Source organism: Ips typographus, linkage group LG10, assembly GCF_016097725.1.
Source record: "Ips typographus isolate SLU linkage group LG10, UJ_Ityp_2.0, whole genome shotgun sequence".
Lineage (NCBI taxonomy): Eukaryota > Metazoa > Arthropoda > Insecta > Coleoptera > Curculionidae > Ips > Ips typographus.
This window is the reverse complement of record NC_138431.1, coordinates 5,113,515-5,127,996: the sequence shown is the minus strand read 5'-3', so window position 1 is coordinate 5,127,996 and position 14,482 is coordinate 5,113,515. Positions and strand designations below refer to the sequence as shown.

The following is a 14,482-nucleotide window of genomic DNA, read 5'->3' as shown; positions in this document are numbered from 1 at the left end:
GCAAGAAAAGGACAGACATAACTCTGCCAAACGTCAATTGTAACGCCGACGGCATTTATCAATCGACCGATCGAGTCAGATCGCGATCGACCGCCATTTGCAATTATTCGTTTTTGTGGTCCTGTGTTGTTATTCTCAGAGGGATTTTGTGTTAAATTTAAAAAAAATTGTAATTTTTGAATTGCTTGAACTGTGTAACGTGTCCCAAAGATGGATCTGGACAAATTGAAAGTAGTCGATTTACGTAAAGAGCTACAACAGCGAGGGCTGGACACCAAAGGTGTTAAAGCGGCATTGGTGAAACGTTTGAAGGACGCCTTGGATGCCGAATCTCAGGGTATGATAAACAAGATTTTGCTTAGTTTTTTTCTACAATTGGGAATAATACCTAATAATAAGGGTGTTTTCGGCTAAATAGTGGTTTTGCTTGTTCAGTTTGCAAGGGAATGGGACCAAGTTCAGTTTAGGTCACTGTCAGAAATAAACATGTTCTCACTTACACAAAAAGTGCTTTCAATGCAGGTTTAATTTACAAATTCAGTTTTCTGATGTAAAGGATGGTTTAAAGTAGTTTGTTAGGCTTAGTAATATTTCCTTCTAGACTCTAAACCAAGTGAAGTCCAACCTCAAGCTCCAGAGGAGGCAGAAGAAGAAAAAGAGGCTGAGGAGGAATCAGAAGGGACCAGCCCAGTAAAAGATCCACCCAAATCGGTTAGTCCCAAAAAAGAACCCCCTTCCACTCCAAAAAAAGATGCTTCTCCTATCAAAAAAGAGGCCACACCCATTAAAGCTGCCACCCCTGAAGCAGAAGAACCTCCAACTCAACCAATCACTGATGAGGTGTGCTTTTTATTGCCTTTTAGTATTATTTTTGCATATTTTTGGTTTTTAAGGTGGAACCAATGGAGACGGAAAGTCGCGGTGAAAAGAGGAAGCGCGAAGATGACGACGATCCTGAGGAAGTTGAATTACAAGAGAAGAAGCGCCGCGAAGATAACCAGGATGAATCAGAAGAGGTGGCGCCTGCTGAAACTGCAGACACAGAGGCTCCAGCTCCGGTAAAAGAACGTGCGCCTCCCAAAGAAGATGAGCCTGAATTGGACTATGAAAAACCTCAGTTAAGTTGGTGTAAGTTTTTTTTTTTTGGTCTATTTATTTTTTTACTGATAATGAACACTGTGTTACTGGGTTATTTTAACAGTTGCATGCAGAATGGTTTCATAGACCATTTTGTAGCCCCTGAAATCTTTAGACTACCCTGTATAGTGTCTATAGTAAAAATATTAAAGAATTGAGTTATTTAAGTGTAAAAATAGAGTGAACTGAATTTGACACTTTCTTCTTAATGTTAGTTGATTCGGATCTTCACCTGAAAATTGATAATAAAACTTTCCTTTCGGCCGCACCACTCAATGATGGATGTTTTGGGTATATTTGGGCGGGAGCCAGGGCCACACATGGTATATCAGCAGGAAAGGTGAGTTTCAATATTTAAAAGTCTTGAAAATATACTAACTCTGTTAAATTGGGTTTAGATATGCTTTGAGGTGAAAATAACTGAAGAATTAAAGTGGGAAGACCTGTCTGATAGGATGCAGGAGAAAGTTGACAGACAATTGAAGTACCGAATTGACCGACGTAAAGAGCGCAATGAGGAACCCAAAGAGAAAAATGACAATGATGATGACAACAATGAAAAAACTGAAAATGAAGAAGTAAAGGAAAAGGTAACATTGTGTCTTGTGAGAAAAGTTTGTAGTTTAAGTTGATTGTTCTAGACTGAAGAACCAACTTCTGAGGAAAATGAAGATAAGGCTGATGAAAAGCCTGAAGGTGAAACCACTGAAAATACAGAGGATAAAAAGGAAGAAGTAGCTGCTGGAGAACTAGAAGAAGTGCAAAATGATGATTCTAAAAATGAAGAAGTAAGTAAGGTTTTGCAACACTGCAAGTCACTACATTGTCACTAATAGAAAAAGGAGGACGAGACCGCCGAACCAGAAGAGGAGAAAGAAAAACCTGCGCTTCCTCCGATCCCCACTCATTTTTTCCGTGTTGGCTTCTCTGTGCCCGGCACGTCTCTACAATTGGGCGAGGTCAAATATTCGTACGCCTACGAATCGACTGGAAAGTTTGTTACCGAGGGCAGGTTTGAAGATTATGGCGTAACTTTCGGAGTAGGCGACGTTATTGGAGCTTATTTGGTAAGTTTTTTAGTCTTAAATCTTCCCAGAGTTGTTTTAAACTGTCAGAGGTCTTTAGAATCATTTTTTGAATGCGCCAAAGACATCTAAATGCTACTGAAAATTTTGTGAAAAATTTCAGAGCATTATACAACTCTCAAACTTTCCTAGAACTATTTTAAACTGCCAGAGGACCATTTTGAAAGTTCCATAGACCTCTAAATGTTATTGAAAACCTTCTAAAAGGTGCCAGACATTTCTACAAGTGTCAAACCATTCCAGAGTTGTTTTAAATTGTCAGGGGCCTCTAGGACTGTTTTGAATGTGCCATTAACCTTTAAATACTACTAACAACTTTCTGAAAAGTTCCAGAGCCTTCTAAAACCATCTTAAACTTTTCCAGAACAGTTTTAAATTGCCAGAGGCCTCTAGGCCAATTTTGAAAGTTCAATAGACCTCTAAATGTTATTGAAAACCTTCTAAAAGGTGCCAAACATCTCTACAAGTGTTTTAAACCTTTCCAGAGTTGTTTTAAATTGTCAGGGGCCTTTAGGACTGTTTTGAATGTGCCATTAACCTTTAAATACTACTAACAACTTTCTGAAAAGTTCCAGAGCCTTCTATAACTGTCTTAAACCTTCCCAGAGTTGTTTTAAATTGCCAGAGACCTCTAGGACCATTTTGAAAGTTCCATAAACCTCTAAATGTTATTAAAAACTTTCTTGAAGGTGCCAGACATCTCTACAAGTGTCTTAAATCTCCCCAGAGTTGTTTTAAATTGTCAGGGGGCTCTAGGACTGTTTTGAATGTGCCATTAACCTTTAAATACTACTGACAACTTTCTGAAAAGTTCCAGAGCCTTCTATAACTGTCTTAAACCTTCCCAGAGTTGTTTTAAATTGCCAGAGGCCTCTAGAACCATTTTGAAAGTTCAATAGACCTCTAAATGTTATTGAAAACCTTCTAAAAAGTGCCAGACACCTCTACAAGTGTCTTAAACCTTCCCAGAGGTTGTTTTACATTGTCAGAAGCCTCTAGGACTGTTTTGAATGTGCCATTAACCTTTAAATACTACTAACCACTTTCTGAAAAGTTCCAGAGCCTTCTAAAACTGTCTCAAACTTTCCCAGAACAGTTTTAAATTGCCAGAGGCCTCTAGGACCATTTTGAAAGTTCAATAGACCTCTAAATGTTATTGAAAACCTTCTAAAAGGTGCCAGACATCTCTACAAGTGTCTTAAACCTTCCCAGAGGTTGTTTTACATTGTCAGAAGCCTCTAGGACTGTTTTGAATGTGCCATTAACCTTTAAATACTACTAACCACTTTCTGAAAAGTTCCAGAGCCTTCTATAACTGTCTTAAACCTTCCCAGAGTTGTTTTAAATTGCCAGAGACCTCTAGGACCATTTTGAAAGTTCCATAGACCTCTAAATGTTATTAAAAACTTTCTTGAAGGTGCCAGACATCTCTACAAGTGTCTTAAATCTTCCCAGAGTTGTTTTAAATTGTCAGGGGCCTCTAGGACTGTTTTGAATGTGCCATGAACCTTTAAATACTACTAACCACTTTCTGAAAAGTTCCAGAGCCTTCTAAAACTGTCTTAAACTTTCCCAGAACAGTTTTAAATTGTCAGAGGCCTCTAGGACCATTTTAAAAGTTCCATAAACCTCTAAATGTTATTAAAAACTTTCTTGAAGGTGCCACACATCTCTACAAGTGTCTTAAACCTTTCCAGAGTTGTTTTAAATTGTCAGGGGCCTCTAGAACTGTTTTAAATGTGCCATTAATTTTTAAATACTACTAAGAACTTTCTGAAAAGTTCTAGAGCCTTCTATAACTGTCTTAAATTTTCCCAGAGTTGTTTTAAATTGCCAGAGGCCTCTAGGACCATTTTGAAAGTTCAATAAACCTCTAAATGTTATTGAAAACCTTCTAAAAGGTGCCAGACATCTCTACAAGTGTTTTAAATCTTCTCAGAACAGTTTTAAATTGCCAGAGGCCTCTAGGTCCATTTTGAAAGTTCAATAGATCTTTAAATGTTATTGAAAACCTTCTAAAAGGTGCCAGACATCTCTACAAGTGTCTTAAATCTCCCCAGAGTTGTTTTAAATTGTCAGGGGGCTCTAGGACTGTTTCGAATGTGCCATTAACCTTTAAATACTACTAACCACTTTCTGAAAAGTTCCAGAGCCTTCTATAACTGTCTTAAACCTTCCCAGAGTTGTTTTAAATTGCCAGAGACCTCTAGGACCATTTTGAAAGTTCCATAGACCTCTAAATGTTATTAAAAACTTTCTTGAAGGTGCCAGACACCTCTACAAGTGTCTTAAATCTCCCCAGAGTTGTTTTAAATTGTCAGGGGGCTCTAGGACTGTTTTGAATGTGCCATTAACCTTTAAATACTACTGACAACTTTCTGAAAAGTTCCAGAGCCTTCTATAACTGTCTTAAACCTTCCCAAAGTTGTTTTAAATTGCCAGAAGCCTCTAGGACCATTTTGAAAGTTCAATAGACCTCTAAATGTTATTGAAAACCTTCTAAAAAGTGCCAGACACCTCTACAAGTGTCTTAAACCTTCCCAGAGGTTGTTTTACATTGTCAGAAGCCTCTAGGACTGTTTTGAATGTGCCATTAACCTTTAAATACTACTAACCACTTTCTGAAAAGTTCCAGAGCCTTCTAAAACTGTCTCAAACTTTCCCAGAACAGTTTTAAATTGCCAGAGGACTCTAGGACCATTTTTAAATTTCAATAGACCTCTAAATGTTATTGAAAACCTTCTAAAAGGTGCCAGACTTCTCTACAAGTGTCTTAAATCTTCCCAGAGTTGTTTTAAATTGTCAGAGGCCTCTCCTTTTTTGATCTTAATAGTGATTTTTTTATTATAGTATTTTTTTTTGTTTTAAGGCCATTGATAACGAAAACGTGACCATAACTTACACAGTAAATGGTGCTCTACAACCGACAGCAATCACGGTGCCCCGTTCTGAATTACCGCAAGACCAATTCAGCTTGTTTCCACATGTTTTGTGTCGCAACTACGCCTACGAATTGAATTTTGGCGCCTTGGAGGAGCCTTGGTTCCCCCAACCTGAAGAGCTAAAAACTTATCAGTTTTTACAGCAAATCGAACAGAAAGTCGAGGGTCCCAGACGGCCAGAAAAACGCGAAGACTGTGAGGTAATTAACCAATATAAAGGTGCAAATCGATTGTAAATGACTTTAGAAAATTGCATAGAATCGTTATTCATAAAAAAAGACACTAGAATTTTTAAAAATTGAATCGGTCAAGATTTCCTTTGATATTTTTACCTTTTTGTTTAACATTCAGGTTCTTCTGATGATCGGACTTCCCGGTTCGGGCAAAACCCAGTGGGTTAAAAACCAGATTACAGCCAACCCTGATAAGAACTATACAGTAATAGGAAATCATCCGTTGTTTGACAGAATGACTGTGAGTTAGCTGCCTAAACTTTCTGTTTTTTTTTCTAAAATTGTTTGTTCGACAGGTGGAAGGTCAGTCGATGAAATCGCGTTTTCGGGGCTCTTGGAAAATCCTGGTGGATCGCATCCAAAAGTGTCTGAACCAGTTGACAGATAGGGCGGCGCTACGACGCCGCAATTACATCATCGATCAGGTAACTTTTTAGATTTAGGTTGGAAAGCACGCAAGGGGGGAGGTTTGAGGTATTTGGTATATTTAAAGAGTAAGTATGTGGATTACTATGGGATCGAGATGGGCACGGCAGGGTTGGTAAGTTTAACTTTAAAAAAGTCACCCAGCGCCAGGTTGTCTAGGACGGAAATGGTTTGATTTAGTTGGCAAATATCGACGGTTGCTAGATTTAAACAAAAAAAAATTCCATGGAGTTATTTGGTAGTCAATTTTCTGGGGTTTACAGCATTTCTGGTTGAGGAGCCACATTAGTTGTTTATGATATGTGGATAACGATTTTGCACATGCAAAATTAATTTTATACTGTATTTGGGAAATTCAAAAGGTCTATTGTTGTTATTGTCTGTTTCAGTATATCTACAAACAACAAAACCCTCAAATTCCAGAAGCTGAAAAGACTAAGAAAGTTATTAATTGTGCTTGGAAAATCTAATGTTTAATAACTTATTATAGCTGAATTGAAAAAACAAAGGCACGCTAGCTAAGTTTTCATTTGACTGTGACATTTTGCACATGATCTGACACACTCAAAGCATAATTTGTCATAAACCGTCTAAGAATTGTTTAAAATTGCCCGAAGCCTCTGCAAGTGTTCTGACCTTCTCAGAATTGTTTAATTGTTGGTTTATAAACTTTGATCAGTTGGTCATATATTATATGTGATGTGATTGTGACACAATAGTCACGGAACAGACTATCACAAAATAATAAAAAGTTAGATATGATAGTACAATATATACGTTATATCGACTCAAATCATAGCAATTTCTACTTTTTGTAGTTTATTCTTTGATCGTCAATTTTGTATCACCTAAGCCTTGTTGGTACTTGCCAAGTAAATCGACCCTCATCTCATTGAAACAGGTAGGTTTTCTAAATTTACCATGGCAGTTAACATGGACTATCAAATCCACAAAGTTGGAACTAGTCAACACCACTGAAACAAAACATGTGTACATTATTATAATTCTAGGGATTCCATGTTATCCATACTGCCCAATTTTGTTTCCTTAAATTTTAGTTTATAAGGCGCTTTTATGTTAAGAAATCTGCCACGTTCGCAATTTAAAAACGAAAACGGGGACGTGTTCGGGACGGTAGCATCGCAGCATAATCAAGGGGCCAGACCGGTTGCGTGGTGTTTAATTAAATAATTTATTTGTCCAGGTTAAACCAGTTGGGCGGTGCAGCCGTGTTTATTACACCCACTAGGAGGATTTAAACTTAAAATGGGGCTGTGTAAGTCACAAACTCGTTGGTTGTGATGACTCTGCTTTAGAGCGCGTCATTATTTTTGAATGTTGCAACAGAAAAAGGATTTGTTCATGTTCGACAACCTTTTTGTTTTTGCCGGGCAAATGGTTTACACAAGTGATATGGAAGAGTATTCTAATTAGCTCTGGGTGTTGAAAAAAGCGTCAAAAACAGTTATTTTCTTTGAATATACCTCTTTGCTGGTTAACTCATTTGTTTCTAATCGATTTTTATTTACTCTGCAAATAAAACAGTGGAAATGCTCTTTTACACACTTGGGTACTACTCTTGTGTTGTAATGGTTATAATACAGCCAAGGTGGTCTTGCGGATTTAAAAAGACGCTAGTTGGGAAAAATTGAAGTGAAACAAATACAGCTCCATAGTAGCAACTCTGACAGCTGTCCAACCACATCCCAATTTTCCAGGGTCAAATTAGCCCTAACCAGTCAAAAAGTGTTTCTGGGGCACCCTGTCTGTAAACCGTAAATAAAACGCGTATTCGTAACTTTTTGTATATACTTTTATATGTCGATGGACAGCCAATAAAATGAGCTTTATATTGACGTAGAAAAGTCGGTTGGTTAGTAGGTACCGTTTAGCCACTAGAGGGCGTCAACTTTGACCAATTTTTTTGGTGTATCCTTTTGTTTAATATTCAAAAACCCGCTTAATTGCACTATTTTTGCTAGAGTTTTATACGTCAATGGAGAGCCAATGGAATGAACTTTCTAAAAATTTCCCAACTTGGGTTGATAGGTTAGACGGTTTGGCCGCTAGAGAGCGTCAAAGTTGACTTTATGACTTTTTTCGTGCAATCTTTTGTTTAATCTTCAATAACTCCTTTGTTTGCACCATTTTTAGTAGTGTTTTACGTCAATGGATAGCCAATAAAATAAGCTTTCTAGCAGTCTCTCAATATGAATGGATAGGTTAGACGGTTCGGCCGCTAGAGGGTGTCATAATTGACTCATTTTTTCGAGAACGTGAAAATTTTTAAAAGTAAAATTACAAAATTCATAATTTTTCATTGAATTCCAACGGAATTCATTGAAATTATCAAACTTTGTTTATGTTTAAATTTGAATGGTAGATGTATAGAAATTTTTTTTATAATATAATTTAGACGTTCCCAATTCTATTAATAGTTTTCAAAATACCAATGTACCTCCAGTAATGCGCATTAATTCCTAAATAAAATAGGAATTTGACTTTTTCGGTTTTTGTCGGATATCTCCAGAAGTAATAAAAATTTTACATTTTACGTTCGTATGAAAATACTTACTACATTTTTACGTATGAAAATAATAAATGTTTGTTCAATTAAATGAAAATTAATACTCGTATGAAAAAATGTGCACCTAACACATGCGGAAACCGTCTTTTCGGCCTTTTAAAACTGCTTGCCCGAACTCCGCTTTGCATTGTTCGGGCAATTGCAGTTTCGTGCGGGAAAGTAGTACTTTGTATAGAGTACGTTGAAAAGAGCAAAACCTAAATCTTAAATCATATCAAACTAAATTATCTACTCATTATGACAACATATGAATTCCAAATCGAGGGCTAAACCGTTGAGTACAATTTTGTACACTAATTCTTAATATGCCAATAATGTCCAGTAATTCCTTGTAAACTACGTAGCAGTGTCACAACTGTCAAACATTCAACCATAAAACCAACGCGGCACGTCACAGCTCTATGCAGGCAATTTTAACAGCACGTGACAGCTTTACTTGGTAAAACTGTCTGTTTAGGAATCAATTTAAGAAAAAGCCTAACTTTTGGTTAAATGTCACGTAACCTGACGTATTCTAAAGTCGATAAAGTTTGTAAGTGTTGTGTTAATTGAAGGCAAAGCACAGTTTAATCGCAGAGGATCTAATTAAGTTACCTTATAGTGGTTAACTTGTCTACTTGTCTATAAAAAAAATCATAATAAGTAACTTTGTCTTGGGCGTCATCTTATTGAGCTATTAAATCTCTTCCAAATCCACCATTTACCTGGTTAAAAAATAACCCAAGTCAACACGATTTTCTAATAATGATAATTAATTTTGTCTATTAGTGCTTTTGTAGGAACATCGACCATTTAGCCCTGCAGGGGCCGGCCACAACTGTAACTAATTCTTGGAATAGCAGACAACAAAGTTCCATAATAATTAATCCGCACTTAGTCGTAATTGATAAGAGCGTGCGCATACGCAGTATGCAGCCGTAAGTATGAGTTCGGACGGAAATGTTCGAACCAAAAAACTTTATTATTTTATAGTAATAAATAGTTGTGGCATATCGACTTTTTATAGTAATGAAATGGCAGATAGGGGTAGTTTGGGAAGGGGGGGCTGGTTTGTGAGACGTAAACGCGTTGGGTTTAACCTTTAAAGCTGCGATGCGCCCGTTTCGTGCACTTTCGTGACCGCGCTAGTGGGTGGGACGTGGGGGTGGGCTGACATATTGTATCCTAAAATGGGCGATAACTAAATTCTGAGCGTGTATTGTGGCAGACGAACGTGTTCCCGAACGCACAGAGGCGCAAACTGCGCTCCTTCGAAGGTTTCAACCGAAAGGCGGTTATCGTAGTGTGCGATGACGAGGAGCACGCCCGTAGGCAAAAGGACCAACAGAACGACTATGGTAAAACTGTACCCGAAAGCACCATGTACGACCTCAAAGGTATCTTGACTTGCGTTATGTCCGTTACTTTCTTCTCTACATTTGTCATGCAATTTGTTTGTTAATGACAGCTGTTTTGAAGAATTAAAGCGACCATTATATTCATAATTTTACACTTTTGGGTCTTTATCAGTCATATATTAGCTTGATTGGTTAAACAACACTCACAAAAAAGGTGCAGTGTCCACGATCAAATAACAATTGATCTTTATGGACACTAAACCTAATTAATCATACCATAGTATGAATCGAAGGTATTTAAACAAGTTTAGGTTAAATGTTATCTGTCATAGTCTAATTAACATTTAACCTAAACCTGCTTAAATACCTTTGGTGCATACAACGGTTAATCTAGTACAAATTGAATTTCTTCAATTAATCTTATTATCCATGCCAACGTTGAATCGTTAGAAAAAAAGTTTAATAAACCATTTTGAATTTAAATGTCACTATCCAACAAACTTTCTTCTTTAATAATGCTATTTTTTAGAATTGTTCAAAAAACATAGAAATTTCAAAAATGGTTATTCAAGGAATTTAGACAGAATTGGGCTGTCATCATTTGTTTCTGGTATACAGAGGATTTTTGGAATATTCTGCGATATCTGTCATTTAAATAGTTAACAAAAAAGTGAAAACGGTCACTTGTAGGGCTTTTTACGTACGTTCCATTGGCGTAGTCGCCTTTCGTCTAAAGTTTTTAAAGTGGAAGTTGTTGACATGTCACTTTTTTTCTTATAGAACACTCGTTATATTATTGGTTCACTAGATAGCTTTCTTAAAGCTGATTTCAATAATACAGGCTGGTCCAGTTTTAAGTGTCAATAATTCCCCATTTGACAGCTAATCAAAAAATAAGTTTGTCATTTTCCTGAAGAACACTTCCTAAGGAAGAAACAGTCCTCCAAATTTCCATTTAAAAAATCGTTTTATGGTTTAAAACTGAACATTCAAGACTTGTGAAAGTCCAAATTTGTACTGAATAGTCTAAAAACTTGCTTTTTACTATTAGGAATGGTCTTATGATTCGCTTTCTCAGACTGTCATCCTGGTTGAGTGTCTGAAACTGGCATTCAAAAACTAAAAAAAGTCCGGAAATCAAGACAAAGATTGTATTGTGCATGAAACTCATTTTTTACTACTAAAAATAATATAAAAGTTGACTTTTAATGCTAGAACTGACTTTACTAGGACTAAAGAGAGTCCAAAAGTACATTTTCAAGACTTTAATTGGTTTACAACTGAATTTTCTGGAATGGACAACAAGTCTAGTTAATAAGTAAATAAAATTTTCGGACTATTTTATTTCTAAAAATTTGTTCTCAAGACTATTATTGTATCATTTGGTACCAAAATTTTTTACTTTTATTACTGAAGAAACTTGACTTTTGGAAATAGTCTTAAACTCGATTTTTCAGTCTTAAAAAGCACTAAAAACAGTCTGAATTTCTTAGAGGTGCTACAATTTATTGCACCTATGAGTGTAGAAGTTAATTTAATAGTGAAGAAGCTTGAAATAACATTTTCAAGACTATGGTCAGTGGACACACTGGCTTTTAGGCCTGATAAGTCAAACACTTTGTAAAGATAGTCTTGAAACTCGATTTGAGGCACTGAAAATAGCCTTAAAACACTAAAAACAGTCTAGTTTATTAAGAAATACACGAATTTTTAGCACTAAGGTGTCTAGTCTAAGTCGATTTAATAGTGACAAAGCTTGGAATGGCATTTTAAGTCTATGAAGAATGTAAAAATTGTTTTTTAAGTTTGCTATGTCAATAACTTGGTGAAGATAGTCTTGAAACTCGATTTTCCAAGCTGAAAGCAGTTCTGAAGCACTAAAAATAGTCCAGAAGTCGAAGAAAATGAAAAACAAAGTAAAAAGCACAAAAAGTTCGTTTTCAAGACAATTTTCATGAATCTAATGTCAATGTCCTGCATCTAAGACTATTTTCAAGACTAAAATATTGAAATTTGTCTTCAAATTATGAAAACTTACTTCAAATGCAAATTTTAAGCTTCTGATGTCACTTTTCATTAGTTCAGTCACATTTTGGGGTTCAAGTCAATTCTTAAATGTATGAATTTGTAGTAACAATTTCTTGAAAAAGTAGTTTTTATGTCTACAAGTCAATTTTTAGTATTAAAGTCTCTCGATTTGCATGAAAACTGGTTACAAACACAATTTTTAAGCTTCTGAAATTTTTATCTTTTCTAATTCAATTTTCAAAAGTCTTTTAGTTTGTCTGGAAACTATGAAAACTGGCTACAATAATATTTTTTAAACTTCTTAAGTGAATTTTCCGTTTCCATAACAATTTTTAAGTTGGGTTAGGTTAGTTTTGGGTCTTTGACCGTAATAACGTGTAATAAAGTGCTTGTTCCAAATTTGATCAATATTGCTCCAACGGTCTGACAGTTATGACAAAAAAAACTATTTTTTAAACAGAAATTTGAAAGACTGTGTTTTCCTTAACTTTTTAGGAAAATGACATAATGAATGTCAACTTATTTTTTAATTGGCTATGGATTGGTGAATTATTGACATTTAAAACTGGACCACCCTGTATATAGTTTTATAAATTTATCTCCACTATTTTCTAAAATATTAATAAAAACGGATTTGAAGAAGCCTGACATACACAAGCAAAAGTTACCAAAAACACCTCCAAATTTCATTTATGGATTTGGGTGACATTGCAACAGGTTCAAAAAGTACTGTTTGAATCCGAATTTAAGAATTTAGAATAGTACGCAGTTGGCATGGATAATTAGCCTCTCAGAAGCCGTAGAATGCTGTACTAGAACTACTCCATCATCTCTGGTAATTTTCTAGCGCAAATGGAGCTGCCCAAAAAGTGCGAATGGGTGGAAGAGCTAATCTTCACTGATTTGGGAGAGGAAGAAGCCAGGGAAAAGGTTAAAGTTTATAACGAAGAAGCCAACAAAAAGGGCTTCTACAAACGCTGGATGAATGACAACAGAAGTAAGTTTAGACCATTGACATATTAAGGGAATGGATCGGCCGAAAGATGGTGCTAGTACATGCAAATGTCCTGTCATTTGCTGCCCTGTATATTTTTGTGTTTTCGTCTCTTATTTTGGACTTTTTGATTTGATAAAAACTTTGATTTGCCTATTTTAGCCCCAAAAAAAAACAACTTACTATTATTTTTTTACTTACATAAAAAGGACATCCCAGAAACTTCCGGCCGGGTGCGAGACGTCCAGGTGGTTTTGGACCTAGAGGAGCTCGTTTCGGCCGGTTTCCGCCTCAAGGACCGGGTTGGAATCGTCCACCACCGAGCTGGGGCGGCAGGAAGGACTTGAGAGGACCGCCTTCTTCATTCCGTCAAGGCGGAGCACCTTGGAAACCACCACAAAGAGGTTTTGATTTTTGTTCTTTTTCGTAAACTTGAGTTTTAATTGGTTGTTGTAGGTCCGCCGAGGGCTCCTGAACAGAACAGAGGGCGTTACAATCGTAACGCTGTCGGTTATGGAGGTGGACGTGGTCAGGGAGGACGAAACAATTGGCAGAATGGCGCCACCTCAAATTGGGGTGGTAACAATCAAGGTAGATTTGTGCACATTTTAAATATTTTTTATTAATTTTTTTTGGAATCAAACAGGAGGTTGGAACGCGTCGTTGTATGGATCGCATGGATACGGAGCCTGGAACCAAAATAGCGCAAACGCGCAACAAACCGCAGCTTGGAAGTACGGAGCTACTCAGAGCACTTATGGTAACGGTCAAGGTCAGCGTAGTTACGGTGGTGGATCACAGGGTGAGCCATCTCTGTTTTTTTTTGTGAGCCATTTTGTTCACGTTCTTTATAGGTTATGGTAACAATCAGTCTTACGGATCTCAGAGTGGTTATTCCCAAAATTGGTACGATAATCAACAAGGTGGCGGATATTCTGACAATTGGAACTATTACGGACAACAGCAAGGTTGGGGAAATCATCAGGTGAGTGCGTTTGTTTTCTTCAAACTATCCAGTTAAAACATGCTTATTCTTCGTTTCAGAAACGACAGTAAAGTTCTCATATTTTCAGACAGAGATATGTATATTTTTTTTGTTTTTGAAATATTGTTTTTTTTTTTAGTAAAAATAACCTCACTAATGCAAACTTTTATGTGTACATAATTTGATAATTTGAAACAGTATCCTGTTTTGCACTCTCGTAATTGTAGTGTCTACTTTGTATAGACATTTTTGTTTCGGCTATTTGTAAATGTACAAATATCTTAACATTACTTTTTATAAACTTTATTAGAAACTGACAAATTTACTTTATTCTGCCAGATTGTATTAGACTAGAATTACAGAGTATTATTAATCTCCTTTGATGGTATATTTACGGTTGTGGTGGATGTTTTCAGTGTATCCAATACACTTTGGCCACTTGGATTTAAAATAGAAATTAATGATTTTGATAAAATTATCTTGTTTTTTTCTCACCTTTTATTTAAGTGGTGTAAAATTGGTTAGTTGCATATGAAAATGAGTTGCATTGATACTTAGTGTGATTATTAATTTTTCCTTTGCTTGTTTCACAATTATTATTGGGATTATAAGGGAAAAGGGTTGGTCAATATTATCATCCATATCTCGGAAACCAATGACGATAGATTTTTTCTAATTACGTCATCGTGTTCTACGTAAAAAAGTGCCTTAATAATGTCTTAGTTTCT

General features: G+C 36.2%; 1 protein-coding gene across 2 annotated transcripts; it reads left to right on the top strand.

Annotated features, from left to right (window-relative positions):
• Positions 1-76: 76 nt before the first annotated feature.
• Positions 77-14,229, top strand: LOC145734540 (heterogeneous nuclear ribonucleoprotein U-like protein 1). Of its 2 annotated transcripts, none has more exons than XM_081987996.1 (17): positions 77-337; positions 602-840; positions 894-1,128; positions 1,353-1,477; positions 1,536-1,727; positions 1,779-1,925; positions 1,974-2,204; positions 5,092-5,364; positions 5,516-5,638; positions 5,694-5,822; positions 9,618-9,786; positions 12,623-12,772; positions 12,979-13,173; positions 13,226-13,360; positions 13,416-13,541; positions 13,624-13,754; positions 13,814-14,229. In XM_081987996.1, exons 1-17 carry the CDS (start codon positions 211-213, stop codon positions 13,823-13,825), a joined length of 2,739 nt encoding a protein of 912 aa, XP_081844122.1. In that variant the 5' UTR covers positions 77-210; the 3' UTR covers positions 13,826-14,229. The 2 variants fall into 2 exon arrangements, with proteins under 2 accessions (XP_081844122.1, XP_081844120.1); XM_081987994.1 differs by having other exon boundaries at positions 79-337; positions 13,416-13,571.
• Positions 14,230-14,482: the final 253 nt, after the last annotated feature.

Excerpts from the sequence above, each read along its gene's own strand:
- LOC145734540 (XM_081987994.1), top strand. The coding sequence starts at position 211 with ATGGATCTGGACAAATTGAAAGTAGTCGATTTACGTAAAGAGCTACAA. Across the intron at positions 5,639-5,693 it reads CGTTGTTTGACAGAATGACT|GTGGAAGGTCAGTCGATGAA; the intron begins GTGAGTTAGCTG and ends TTTGTTCGACAG. Across the intron at positions 13,361-13,415 it reads TTGGGGTGGTAACAATCAAG|GAGGTTGGAACGCGTCGTTG; the intron begins GTAGATTTGTGC and ends GGAATCAAACAG.